We start from the raw sequence: 14,481 nt of genomic DNA, 5'->3' as shown, positions 1-14,481 counted from the left end.
TACCCTGCATGTCATCCTCTACCCCTCCCCCAGCCTGTTCATGTCAAGCCCACCTGGACTTGACAGGGAGAGAGGAAGGGAAAGAGGAAGGGACTCCTCCTCCTCTCCTAAGGTTCAAAGGATGATCAGCTTCTCAAGGGCACCACAATCCCAATTCATGTGTTTCTGCCATACCTCCTTGGTGCTCCAGGGAATGGGGCAGGCGGAAGAAAGCTTGGCTAGGCTAGGCAAACAAAAGCCACAGAGCCACGAGCTCAGATCGCAGGCAGGCCGGGGAAGGGGGTGAAGAAGAGGAAAGAGATTGGGAGAGAGGAAACACCAAGCTTGTCCTTACCTCTCCCAAGAACCTCCTGCACCACCTCACAGGAACACCTGGTTTCAGATTTATGCTGCAAAAGTTTTTCTCGCGCAGGGGAAAGAGGAAAAACAATTGCGGAACACTCGGGAATCCCTTGCAAGGCACCATGTACCATGGTGCTTATTTCCTAATGCCTCCCCCCCGTGTTTTCTGCTCCACCCCGAATTCACCTCCCTTCCACTCTCCTTACACAGCCATCTCTATGGTCTTAATACAGCCCTCAGTCTGTCTCGCTTTCAACAGCCCCTAAAATTCTTCATTCAGGCAGGCTTCCAGAATTTGGCTGGCAGGATGCAGGTAACCCCTCACCCCTGTTCTGCCACCTCCCACGGCCCCGCGCCGCTCCGCATCCTGCACCTCCGTATCTCAAGCCTCCGTGGCATAAAACTGCTGGCATTATGCTTGGGCGGGAGATTTTTTCTTTTACAGATGGGGAAAGTGGGCCTGACATTCGCGGACAGGCAGGACCCCGCCTGCCGAGCTGCCGTCTCCCCATCGCCCTCCACGCCAGCCAGTTCCGTCAGCAGACCTCCCAGCTGATGGGCACAGGTCCAGAGGCCGCCAGCTGATGACCTCCCCTTCGCCCTCCGCATCAGCCAAAGCGTTGCCTGACGTTCCAGCTGACAGGCACAGGTCTGGGGGTCGCCAGCTGACAGGCGCAGGAGTTTGGCACTGTGGTGGCCTCCCAGCCACCTGCTTCTTTGGCTGGAGCAGTTGCCAGTGGCCCCCTAGGGCCACTGACGCGCTCCCCGCAGGCAGCCCTGAACTGGTCTGGAAGTTCTTCATGCAAAGGAAGGGAAACCTAATCCCTCCCTGAAGTCTCCTTGTTACAGAACCGTACCTTTACTATAAACAAAATTCAAAAGCAGAGCAGCACTCCAGACATTCTATGTGTTTTTCAGTACAGTCTGTGTTTTCTAAAGGGTCAGAAAGCTGACTCAGAGCTAAAGAACTGCTATGATTCATGGACAACTAAGCCTCCCACAACCACACTCCAAACAAAAAGGCATTATCACAAATTGCTTTTGAGAATACTATTTATCACCTGGCATTATCAGCTTTTCCAAAGAAGAAAAACTATAAATCCAAGTAGGGATTGTGGAGATTTTGGAATTCTTAGGAGTCCAGATGACACAAATACCTGTTTTGAATCTATTTCTGTGTTCCCAAATAATGCTTATTTCCAGGAAGACTATGTAAAGCCAGACAGCAGGTTGCAGTTATGTATTGCCTGATGGTACTTGTGGTGATTTGAAGAAGCTTAAAACAAGCTTTTGTCTGCCACCACAAGTATGAACTGATCTCAAGTAGTTTGGATGTATCATAGGAAGACTGACTTGTCCTTATTCACAGAAAAGTTATAGCTAAAGAACTGTGAATTGCTGGCAGTTTTTCTTTCAGAGGGCAAGGAACAGCATGAAGCATATGCATGTATGTATTTATCTATATAGAGAGATTTGGAGGGGGGAGTCTTTTCTAACCCAAAGCATTTATCACCAACAACTATAATCTTATCCACAGTCGGCCACATTCTCCCATTTTAATACTCTTATCCACTTGGCTATTTAGATCAGAATGCTAAATCTGTCAGGTTTTTTTCCCATTTTTAATTTGTACTGATAACTTGGAAGTGGGTAAAAATTTTTCCTTGTTTTTCACACACACAGTCCCTGATCAATTCTCATATGTCCTTGTTGCCCAAAGATTTCATCTTTCCCTGGCTATCATAATAGCTTGTTCTGAAAACACTTTGATCTTTCAATTCTGAAATTTAGGAGAGATATCTTTTCTGTTTAGCCTTCATGATGTTTCCAATTTCATCTCAGATTCTTTTTTTGTATCACTTAAGTGAGCTGACTTAATTCTGTATGCTATATTGCGATCATACATTCTCCGGTTCATATCTTGCTGGTACACATATCCTCTTTAATTTTCTCATTTTAATGTGTATACTTGATATTACTAACTCATGTTCCCATCCATCTACATCTGGAAATTGTCCTGGCTGACTAGATCGGCCTTATTCATCTCTTATTTCCTACTACCCAATCCAATTTGTTGCAATATTGTATATCTAAGGATGCCATGTGTAAAATTTCCTGAACTGGAATTCTTCTGTATTATTTATTACCAGAGCAGAATTATTAGCAGAACAAGAGGGAGATCATTTGCTTTGACAAGACAATGTAATGCACTTTTTAAAGCAGAGAAGCAATGAGCTTTGTACCAACAAGGCGCTTGGCCAATACAGAGTATCTCTTCTGGAACCCCTCCCTTCAAATGGAAATTCACTAGATGCCTGCTTTTCCACTGAAGTGGTTATTATGTCATATGACAAAGCTGTTTCAAAAGAACATTTCTACCATCTTTTTAACAGAGGCAAGACCAACAGCAGCTACAACTTGCCATCTCAAAAGCAGTTCTATTTGTGGCTGTTTTGTTACAGAAAATAAGATCACTCTCCAATGTAAATTTATTTACTTATTTTATCATATTTTCATGTTGCCCTATTTCTCACAGGTCAGAGTGATATACAATTAAAATTAACACATATTACAATAACTAAATAGATAAAATGATATCATAACATAATCAATAACGCCATGCAAAATTGTACATCAATAAAAAGACGGTTGCAGAAATAAAGGAGCCATGTTGGCACAATGGTTAGAATTCAGTGTTGCAGGCTAATTCAGCTCACTGCCAGGAGTTTAATCCCGACTGGCTCAAGTTTGACTCAGCCTTCCATCTTTCTGAGATTGATAAAATGAGGACCCAGATTGTTGGGGGTAATATGCTGACTCCGTAAACTGCTTAGAGAGGGCTGTAAAGCACTATGGAGCGGTATAAAAGTCTAAGTGATACTGCTATTGCTATAAAACTATACTGATCTGCAAATCTCCTATGCTAACCTCATGGCACACATTACAATGCAAAACACTCATAAAGCATTAATTAATCTATTCTATTAAAGCATTGTTCTAGACAGCCAGCAAGGTGCCATGGTTAAAATACTGGACAAGGAATGGGGAAACTCAGGCTTCCCGTGGCAGAGTAAACCAATTGGGTGATCTTCGGCTAGTCATTTTCTCTCAGTGTTAAATCATTGTCTAGTTCTGTAACAAGCTGGCTAAGAAACAAAACTCCAAGTTGCAACCTGCATTGGTAAGTTTTGTAAGAATTAGGCACGTGCAATGCAAAATAAGTTGGCCCTGAAACTAAGCAGGACAAGCACTAAGAACAACATTAATAAAGTATTTTTAATGATTTTTAAACACTAACCACTCATTCCAACTTGATTACAACATAATAACACATATTCCAACAACCATCAGGGAAGAATGATCATTTGCAGGTAGTCCTTTCAGAAGTGTGCTTCACACGCACAATTAATTTTTTTTTTCCTCATACTTAGCTGTTCAGAGTTTACGGTGTCAGATTTAAGCAATGCAAAGACATCTGAGTTCAACAGACTTGAACTCATTCTGACTTCAAGAGAGAATAAAAGACACAGTTTGGCCATTGACAGCAATAAAACAGTGTAAGGGAAGAACAGGGCGAGTCCATTTTTTCATCTCAACTAAATGAAGAGGGAAGGAAAATCATGCAAACTAAGTCCCTATATATTGAATTGCCATGCAAGAGTCATTCCACCTGTAGTGCTTCACACCGCCACTACAAACCATCTTAGCATGGCCCCAAGTATTAATAAATAGATTAGCTCTGCATCGAAAAGAAGCTGGTATGACTCTCGTCACATGAAACATTTTCTCCTTTGAACAAAATACTTAATATTATCAGACCACCCAGAATCCATTCTGTTAACAACAAAGATTAAATTGTTCTTTCCTCTATAAAACACAGGTTGCCATTTTCCAATCAAACTTTTTGCCAAGAGAGGCATTCCAAACTCCACTAGATTCATGTAGGACCCTACATTTCTAGCTAACTTATTTCATTATTTCCCACCAGGATCCTTTTCTATTTGGTGAAGTTGATAAAAGCAAACTCTGACAGATGATAACAAGAAATTCACATATGTGTCAATTTGATGGCTCTTGTTTTTCAGGGGAAAAAAAAAGCCTTTATTTTTTTTCTAGCAGACAACCATCAGTGGTAAGTTAACATTTCACTATACAAGTTAATAATTTGATGATAAGAAGGAGAGGAAAATGATATTGTAACCTGGGTGATATTTGCTTTCTCACTTCCTACATATATAAAGTAGCATTAAAGGAGCTGAATAGCGAAGCTGTCGCTCTGACTTACTACTTACTTACAAACTGTTCTAAATAATGTATATGTATATGTATGTATACATAGAAAAGCCTGCTTGTCTGCTTTATTTATGGTAGGCTCTACTTTCCTGTAATATCAAATTTATTCTGGGTGTAAATATGCCTTTGTTTTACTTTTCAAGTGAAGCCCTTAAAAGCAAATTCATAGCTGTCAATCCTGTCTTAAACACATGTGACATTATGCAAGTGTTTGCTAAACTCTCAATAGGCTAACATGCAACCAGCGGAGTTAGTCAACTGAAGAATTGTCAGAGAATTGCAGCTAAACAAAGGAGACATTCACGCTATATTCTGTAGTGAAACACAGCATTAAAACCAGCTTTGCACAGGGGGAAGGGAATTGGTACTTTTAAGCAGCTGTGTTGACCTCATGTGTTGAAAGGAAGTGCTTACAAAAGAACAACCAAAAAGAAAAGAGAGAGAGAGAGAGAGAGAGAGAGAGAGAGAGAGAGAGAGAGAGAGAGAGAGAGAGAGAGAGAGAGAGAAAGGAAAAAGAAAGAAAGAAAGCACACCCTGTTCACAAAGCAAGAAAACAGTTCAGGGTGATGGAGCTTTTCTCTCGCCATGAAACTGTACAAGATTATATGGCTTACCAAAGGCACTCCATTAGGTGGCACTTAGAGCCGGTTCATCTTACAGTAATGAAAAGCTGGTGTAAACAAATGCATCTGACCTACATTTCATTTGATGGAGAGAAATGGGAAAGATTTCATTTTCCCTTAGCATTTGCTTTGTTGTGTGCATAAACAAACAGCCACAACAGCAGGAAATATAGAGGAGAAGGCTCTGGTGGATGAATGCTTTCCAAAAACCTATTAGCAAAATATCTCTCTTGCTGATCAGAAATTCCACGTGACATATTCCTATCGTCTACTCTATTGTTCCCTATCCACAATCTATTTCCACCCATTTAAGACACTGATGAGTGGATATTTTTTATCAATGCCGCATCCTAAATCTTTGGAAATACTTTTGTTCTTTCCGGTCCATTTTCAGAGATGCTGAGGGGGAAATGAAAGATATAACACACCTGGAACATTCATTGACAGTCTCTCATTACTTTTGCATTGTAGTATGACCCTCCTTTTCTAATGGCATCTTAAGGATGCATGGCCAGGAAGTGAAGAAATTTACCTGCGGATAGTAGATACAAACACTTTTCATCGTTCTTTGTCTTGTTTTGTTATTGGCTTACCTGGTATTCATTTGGCCAGAAGGTGCTGACAGCCAGTTCTGCCCGTAGCCAGTCTTTGCCAGTGGAGCCAGTCACGTTCCAAATGGGGTTTGCCAGAGGACCTTTGTTCACCCTAACCAAGATGTTCAGAGTCCCAGGGCTTGTCCCTTTCTTACTATACAAAAGGTAGCTGAAATCAACACAGTGGGTATCGTTCTCTTTCATGGTAGGAAGTTGAAGTCGAGCTTTTTCTCCATGGCTGTGGTGTGAAGAGTCGACTATCATGTAGGAACCTAACAAGAGAAAAAGAAGGACCAACAACAGATAAATAAGGAGATACAAGTCAATTCATTCAGAAGACAATGGGGATTGATTCCTGTTTTCATAATAAGGTGCACCCACTTATTCCCATGAGCATCGCCGTTTTAGAAATAGCTTTTTTGCAGTTATAGCCGTTTGCAGAGCCAAGCAGGTGATTGCAGTCAGGCATTTATGTAAATGTGTCTGAGTACTTTTTGGAATGTGCAAAAAGCAATTTATGTCTACATTTTGTGCCTCTTTATGCGGAAAAATCAACTAATTAACAAAAGCAAAAATATTTTACAGGTAATTTTTTTTTTACCCATAATACTTTTATGGAAAAGTCATTTTAATCAAGAGTCATTATTAAAATTAACACTGAAGTTTTTGTCTGGACCTTTTTCAGAATGTGGCCCCTGACTATCAATTTTGCATTTGTGTGTTCTTGTCGGAAGTGGGATAATAGCAAGAACTGGTTTCAATGGGAGTTGACAATCTCCAGTAAAGAAGCTGGAAGGTGTACCTATAGATATTGTTCTGCCCCATCTTCTTCCTTTGTGTGGATTCATTTTTAATATAGGACTTTTTCTTTTTTGGATTATCCTTTTTGGATAACATTTCAGTTACTCAATTTATATCTTTCTTTCTTTTTTTTTTTTTTTTTTTGCTGGGCATTGTTATGGTCCAATTATTATGAGAATCTAACACACTCATAAGTGTGCCTGCTGGAACAAACACTTGGTTCATCTAGTCTAACCAACTGCACGAGGGATCTACTAATTTCCCAGCAGAGATAGTCATACTACCATCATGGCTATTCTCTTAATAAGCACAATACTAGAAGAAGAAGAAGAAGAAGAAGGAAAAAAAAAAGTCTGACAGGCAGATACATAACTTACAAACCACCAGAGGGCTCAGTATTTGGAATCTTTTAAAGAAAACACATTAAAGAAAATAGCAAGTTACCAACACTGAAGCTTCCAAAATTATTTATCTACATTTATATGCAGTGGAGTTAGTTTGCATGCTAACCTGCTTTCGGGAGTGATTTTATTTACTACTTTTGAAAATGAATTTGATGTAATGCAGGTTTGAGAGGTTATTGCTCAGTGAAAATAAAAAATAGGTCAGCATTTGACAGAAAATTCAGCATTTATTTTATCTGTGAGTAGATCTTAATCACTATTTGAAATACTTTGGGGACAGAAAAACATCTTAAATTCTATTACTGACATGCAATTATCTAAGGGAAAAACAAATGAATATGAAGCTATTAAAGTTCAGTTTTTTTATATTTGATTAAGCACATTGAATGCAGTGTTGTAACTTTTTGAGAAAAGTTTGCACGACTGCACTGGCTGCTGCCCAACCTAATTTTTACTTGTTTTAAAAAAAAAAAAATCTGGAGATAATTGGGCACTAGGATATTTACAGCCATCATTACTGGCAATTTCTACACTGATGGATCAGAAATGACTTAACGTAGCATATTAGGAGTTTTTAAATAAATGCTGTGGGATGCATAGAATTCAAATTGTTATGTTCTTATATTCAAAGAACATGCAGACACGTACTCCTAAGCATAAACTGATGAGATATGTCCTTGAGCACATTTTTACATATCTCCATTTGTGCTTAGAAGGCAGTTCCAAAACTGGGATATCAAACTCAATAAAGAGCAATATATGAATTTTGGAGAGAACCTGTGGCTTTTGGCTGATTAGCTGAGGATTGTAGGCTACACTGGGAAATGGAGGGAGAACAGTTCAGAAGTAAACAGTAGTAAATCACATTTTTTTTTTACTATACTATTGCCAAAAAAAACCTTTGGAGATGTTTATAAAGACATCAGGACATTCCAGTAAATGTTGTGGTCCTTCCTAGATAATACAGAAGTAACCACTAACATATGGGTTATTATTAATTCGAGGCAAAGGGAGAGGGGAGTTAGAAAAACCATCAGAAATTCATTTGGCCCATTTTATTTATTAGGATTTGATTCACTTCCAGTTCATTTCTCGATATAGTTCAAAGTGTTGGCTTTTATCTTCAAAGCCCTAAAATGAACTGATGCCAGGACAGCAGAAGACTGCATCCTTCCAAAATGAGCCCTTCCCTCAGTAGAATATCAAGACAGTTCTGCAAGCATTCTACTATTTGCCAAGAGTGCAACTATTGGATGCAAAGCACCTTAAAAAAAAAAAAAAAAAGTGTCTCTAAAATCATGGAAGTTCCCTTTTCCAAGAGGCATGGAATCAGCTTTTAAGTTTCCAATAAACAGCTAAGATTTTTACGTTCTACTAATACTTTCATCCCTCAATTTTGTTCTAACCTTCATTTACTATCTCATAAGATTTTAATAATTTTAATAATTTCAAGTGATATAATACATGTATTTTATTATTGCATTGTTTGAATCAGAAAGGTACTGCAATCCGCTTTATTTTTATTTATGAAGATATAGAAAGTTTCTGCGTTCTGTTTCCAATAGTTAATTATTGGAATAATAATTTTGAAAAATGAAATAATTAATTAATTATTCCCAAACAAAAATAATGACTTTACAACTGAAAAATATTTTAAAATCTATGTTATAGAGATATAAACTCACACATAAGGGAACAAATGAAAAAAAAAATCATCCTCAACATTCCCAACCCAAGGCCTAAAAGGAAACTCAGATTTTCAGAATTCACTTTAAGCAGATCAAAGCAGCCAAACAAAAACTCCTCAAGGCAGGACTGGTTCCTGGTCCTTCTAAATGGCATTGTTTAATTGCCTGGACCTAGAACAAGATTTTGACTTAATAACAGGACCCAAAGGTTGTACTGGGTGAGTAGATACTACAAGAGAAAGATAGTCTCTCACGTAGTTAGGTCCTAGGCTAGGGCATAAAAGTTAATAATCAACCTCTTAAGTTGTGTCTCAACATTTGCTGTACCCAACACAGTTCATGCAACAGAGTTGTCTATGGACACAGTTCTTCGAACAAGATGTGGTTTTTGAAGGTAACATCAAGAAAATCTCATTTCAAAAGACCACTTGCAAGGTGATTGAGCCATGAATGACTGTGAGGAAAATCTCTTAGTTCTCTTCGTGCAGGAAGAGGCACAATATTGCCACCTGCTCCTCAAGCAGGAGGTGACAATTCAGGAACTGACTGGCTAAGGATGAAAAGATGCAACTGAGTATCATCCACATACTGATAAACCCTAATCCCAAACTGCTGAGTGCCTCCATCAGAAAAAAAAATACACAAAATTATAATAATTTATAATTTATACATACATAAAAGTAATACAATAAACATTTCAAGGAATGGAAGCCACAATTCATTACAATCATCCATAGCTAATCTTATTGGTAAATTATTAGTTCATAAATTATTGATGACATAATTCTACATCCCACTGGATAATTGGGGCCACTCCAGAGTCCATTGGAGCTCAGTGACCAATAAACGTAAATAAATTTCCAGGTTAAACAAAGAAAAAAGAAACACTAAACATGCCACTACAAAATATACTCAGAATTTGTCTGAAAAACAAAGATGCCCAGATAACCTAAGGCAGTGTTTCTCAACCTTGACCATTTTAAGGCATGTGGACTTCAACTCCCAGAATTCCACAGCCAGCAATGTTGACTGACCTAAGGTATCTCCAATGCTGAGCAATACAAAAGTCCAACAGGTTGTGATAACTATCCATCCTGAGCAAGGGAAGGGCAACTGAAAAGGGGCCATTGGCTGGTTACCAGGAGACATGGTAATGTAATTCGTAATGTTGGTTTGTAAGCATGCTTGGTTGGATTCACTTGGTCAGATTTACTTCCAACCGGGCTTCAGACACCTCATCTAATTAAAGAAAGTTGCCAGTTTGCTTCTTCTTCTGAAATGCAAAAGGCTATGCTAGTGCACAACAAATTCCTTCTAGAGAGACAAACACTATGTCTACAAAGCAGCTGCTCAGAAACTGGATGCTCCTGCTGTTTAATAGCTTGCCACTTCTTTACACTGCACCAGGGGAAAAACTGAAGGCTGGAATCAAAACTTTTTTTTTTAATCATTCCAATGAAATACATAGCAATAACAATCCTCCAAACCTTTAGGTTTTACCTGGATGAAATGAAATTACTTGAAGTGCAATCTGTTCCCTCCTTTGCCAGAATGCAATGCAAAGGATATAAAGTGACACTTTAAAAGATTCTTAGCAACACTGGAAGAATTTTGTTTGGCATTTACCCTTAAAATTGAATAGGCTTGAATCGCTATGGAAAATATAGGTAGTCCTCAACTTATGACCACAATTGGGACCAAATTTTCAGTTGTATGATGCATGTAAGTATGAGCACAGGTCATAAATCACTTTTCCCAAGATGGTCATAACTTTGAACGATTGTTAAACAAACAGTCGTAAATTAAAGACCACCTGTAGTTCTGTACTTCATACTCTAACTCACTGAGACAGTGATTTCAACAGACAGTGTGGTGTACAATAGTGGTTAAATGCTGGTCTAGAAATTGGGAAACTGAGTTCTAGCCCTTCCTTAGATGTGAAAATCAGTGGATTGATTTTGGTTTTGTTGCTCTTTCTCAGCCCAATCTACCTCACAGGATTTTTGTGGGGGGAAAAGAGTTGGTAACTTTAAATCTATATACTACCTTAAGTTCATAAAAAAATAAAGGGATAAAATTAAATGAAATAGACAAAAATAATACATAAATGCTGTATTTGAATTGAGATAGAGTATAAAGTACACAACTACAGGTGGTCTTTAATTTACAACTGTTTGTTTAACAATCGTTCAAAGTTATGACCGTAGATGTTTGGTTTAGGTCTATTTTGTCTTGTTTTGACATATGACACCTGGAGATGAAAACAGCACACATACATATTGCCACAGACAAATACACACCCATAATTTATAATGCTCATGAACAAGAATTCTTTTATGGCGCTCATTATGTTCACTGGAGTTGGGGGGTTGATACATTTCAATAAATAAACAAGTGTATTACTAGCAAATTTAAGAAGCTCCCGACCTCCAACTAGAACTATAAGCTGACAAGCAGAAACAAACCACTCCAAGACTCAGATTAAAATGGAACTAAACCTTCCTTTCCAAAGGCAGCTGGTGTAAGGAGACAAGGAGAATATCAAGATACTGGCAAACAAGTTATGACTTGGCTTCCAAATGCAGCCTAGACTCTGATTCAAAGCTGTCTTTTGCCAGCAAAAAAAAAAAATCAGTCCAACACTTAGAAATTTTGTGTGTGTGTATGTGTGTGTGTGTGTGTGTGTGTTTAACATTGGAAATGGCCAAACGATACATGGTGACAGCTCAATGGCAACTAAGGCCTTATTCATCTAATTCCTTTATTACCTTAGGTTATTTGGGCATCTATGTTTTTCAGACAAATTCTGAGTCTATTTTGTAGTGGCATGTTTGGTGTTTCTTTTTTCTTTGTTTAACCTGCAAATAGTTGTATATTATTGCTGGATACATCAACATCTGTTTTATTTCACTCCCTTGTCCTATAATGTTAAATTTAAGAGAACTATAGGAAGCCAAACTTGATTTGAAATCATGTTGCTCATCACCCACTAGATGATGTTTAATTTCAACCAGAGGACTGAAAGCTTCGTTAATTTCAGGCTTTGGTAACTGCCAAAATGGGGGGGGGGGGGAAATCAAACAAGATTCATGCTAAAAGTAAACCTGGCTACTTGGCAGAACTTTCAGTCAGTAATTATTCCTGTCTAGTGAACTATTCCACTATTTCTATTTAAATATGGCAGAGGAATATTGTTTTGCCCTTTTCCGGGGCACATTTTTGCCATGTTTGCCCCCTGTCGAGTGGAATTATATGTGACAGCACACAATAAATGTTCACACATCTCACAATATTTTTGTCTCATAAAAATCTGAAGACTGAAGTAAAGATTGAAGAGTGCAGGGCAAAAAGACTATCTGTCTCTAAAATTAAATGTTATTGATCAATAGCCAGGGTGGGAACCAAATTTACCTTAAAGGGAATGAATACTGCCAATAAATACATCCAAGAACGCAGTAACAGAACTATACTTAGTAGATACACTTTTTTAAATTAAGATATTCCGAAGCCCAGAACATGGCTGATGATATGGGGGGACAAGTGATTTTTTAAATTTTATTTTACTCTATTTGTATTGATCAATATAAGTTGTAGTCTATCCTTGCAACCTATCTCTGCCATAACACTTCAGGGCACTAATGAAATAATTAAACAAACAGATGAAACTTCAATTTTTGCATGACTCTGTTGCGGGTCAAACCAATGATCGGTCTCAAGTTATAACCTCCCTTTGAAATAACCGGTGCTATAAACTATAGGGCACTAATGCAGTAATTAAATTACTATCTGAGGAACAGGTACTTTGCAATGCAGAACTCATAGTCTAGACAATAATACAAGGTTCATGACTGTGATTAGACACATGTGGCCAACAGGAAAAGAACCCTTTAATTACTGGCTGCACCATTGACTCTTAATTCAGACCCACTTATTTATTACACTCTCAGAGACTGAGCAGCTACTGAGTAATTATTTGATTTATGTTCTTTAAAGCTCTACCAGTTAAAAAGAGAGTCCAAGATACTTCAAAGTAGCAAATGATTTAACTCAAAAACTTAAAAAGGTGTTTTTAAGTATCATCATCATCACCATCATTATTGAAATAAGTTATTGCTTTCAGTCGTGATTGACAAGGATTTGAAATTAGTTCATTATACCAACAGAATCCATCATCCATATGTTTCTTTACAATTTCTCTTATGATAATAGTCTTCTTGTACAATCCTACAAATAATTCAAAATTCCTTTTATAGATAGTATGGAATATAACCTCTATATTTGTAAACCTGTAAACAACATCTAAGTATTTATTCAAAATAACAAAGATAGAGTAGAAGAGAAAAAAGAAGAGAGAGGTATATTGACAACTAAGGTTTTAAACTAGAAAGTGAAATATTAAAATGTTATTTTATTTGGTATATTAGCTACTTGGGAAGTATTTACCTTCATGTAAAATAAAAGGCATTCTAGGAAATCTCTAAATTGTTCTAGGTATTTTCAAAGTTTTACCAAACTATGTTCAGATTATTATCATGGTCTTAACTTTTATATTCTGAGCAAAGAACATAGGTTTCCAAGAAATAAGACATGCTTTTATTTTCCTATTTATAGCTTAAAACTATCAAATTTAATTTTCCCTTTAAAAAAAGAACTGGCATTCCTTTAATGGTATTAGGATTGTCTGTCTCCAGGGAAAAATTCTGGCTGCAACTTAAAAAAACAACAACATTGTACATCATTTATTTTTGTACTAATGATTCTTGTCAAAAGAATATTGATTGTAAGTAATGGCTGAAGTTATTTAACAAGATGATTCAAGTGTAACCAAAAGGAATAACTTCCAAATGAGTCTTCAGGCTAAATAAAAAATTGGAGTTGGTCTACATTTCAGTGATATTAAGCTTGAAGCTTTGCTGTTCCAAGAATCTCTTTGGAGAGGAACCCAGAATTTCTAACTAGTAAGAATGTCACCTCCAAGACCTTTCCCACCCAAGAAGAAACATATGTGCTATTGGATGCTCACAAATCAGATGAAACTAAAATAGAACAAAGAAATAAAGGAAAATATTTGTAGCTCAGGATTGAAATGATTGTTTTTTTTGCAGATGTTTCATTACCCAAACTAGGTAACTTCATAAGTACCAGTCATGATGAAGTTACTTAGTGTGGGTAATAAAAAGTCTGCAAGAAAACAACCATAGAGAGCACCAAGGACCCCTCAGAACAAAGACACTGTATATTCCAGCGTATAGGGCGACCCGGCGTATAAGACGACCCCCTAGTTCGACGCTGGGTCGCAAGACAATCGACGCCGAGTCGCATGCCTAGAAAGTCATCTTATACGCTGGAAACTACCGGTATTTCCGGTGTATAAGACGATCGACGCCGAGTTGCATGCCTAGAAAGTCCTACATTATTTCCAGCGTATAAGATTATCGATGCTGAGTCGCATGCCTAGAAAGTCGTCTTATATGCCAGAAACTACCTTATTTCCAGTGTATAAGACGACTCGGCGTATAAGACGACCCCCGAGTTCAGAGGCTGTTTCGACGCTCTCAAAAGTCGTCTTATACACCGGAATATACGGTAACTCAAAATTTCTCAAGTATGTTTCAGACAAACTAGATATGAAGATGATTATGCAGATTATCCATTCAGAGAGGTGGCCTACATAGACTCAAGAAAGAGAAATTAGTAGAGTTCCAATCCTTCCTTCGTTGTTACTTTTAGTATATAC

At 37.8% G+C, this 14,481-nt stretch overlaps 1 protein-coding gene across 17 annotated transcripts in view; it reads right to left on the bottom strand.

Annotated features, from left to right (window-relative positions):
• Positions 1 to 14,481, bottom strand: part of PTPRK (protein tyrosine phosphatase receptor type K) — a 365,757-nt gene that overhangs the window by 229,377 nt on the left and 121,899 nt on the right. For all 17 annotated transcript variants that reach the window (XM_039324759.1, XM_039324750.1, XM_039324769.1 and 14 more), the window contains one exon: positions 5,852 to 6,123. In XM_039324759.1, the coding sequence (XP_039180693.1) occupies positions 5,852 to 6,123 (272 nt within the window). The remainder of the gene's footprint in view (positions 1 to 5,851; positions 6,124 to 14,481) is intronic.

Source organism: Crotalus tigris, unplaced genomic scaffold (genome assembly GCF_016545835.1).
Source record: "Crotalus tigris isolate CLP2741 ecotype Arizona unplaced genomic scaffold, ASM1654583v1 scf7180000017611.44802233496:7321179, whole genome shotgun sequence".
NCBI classification, from domain to species: Eukaryota; Metazoa; Chordata; class Lepidosauria; order Squamata; family Viperidae; genus Crotalus; species Crotalus tigris.
This window is presented reverse-complemented; position numbering and strand designations above follow the sequence as displayed.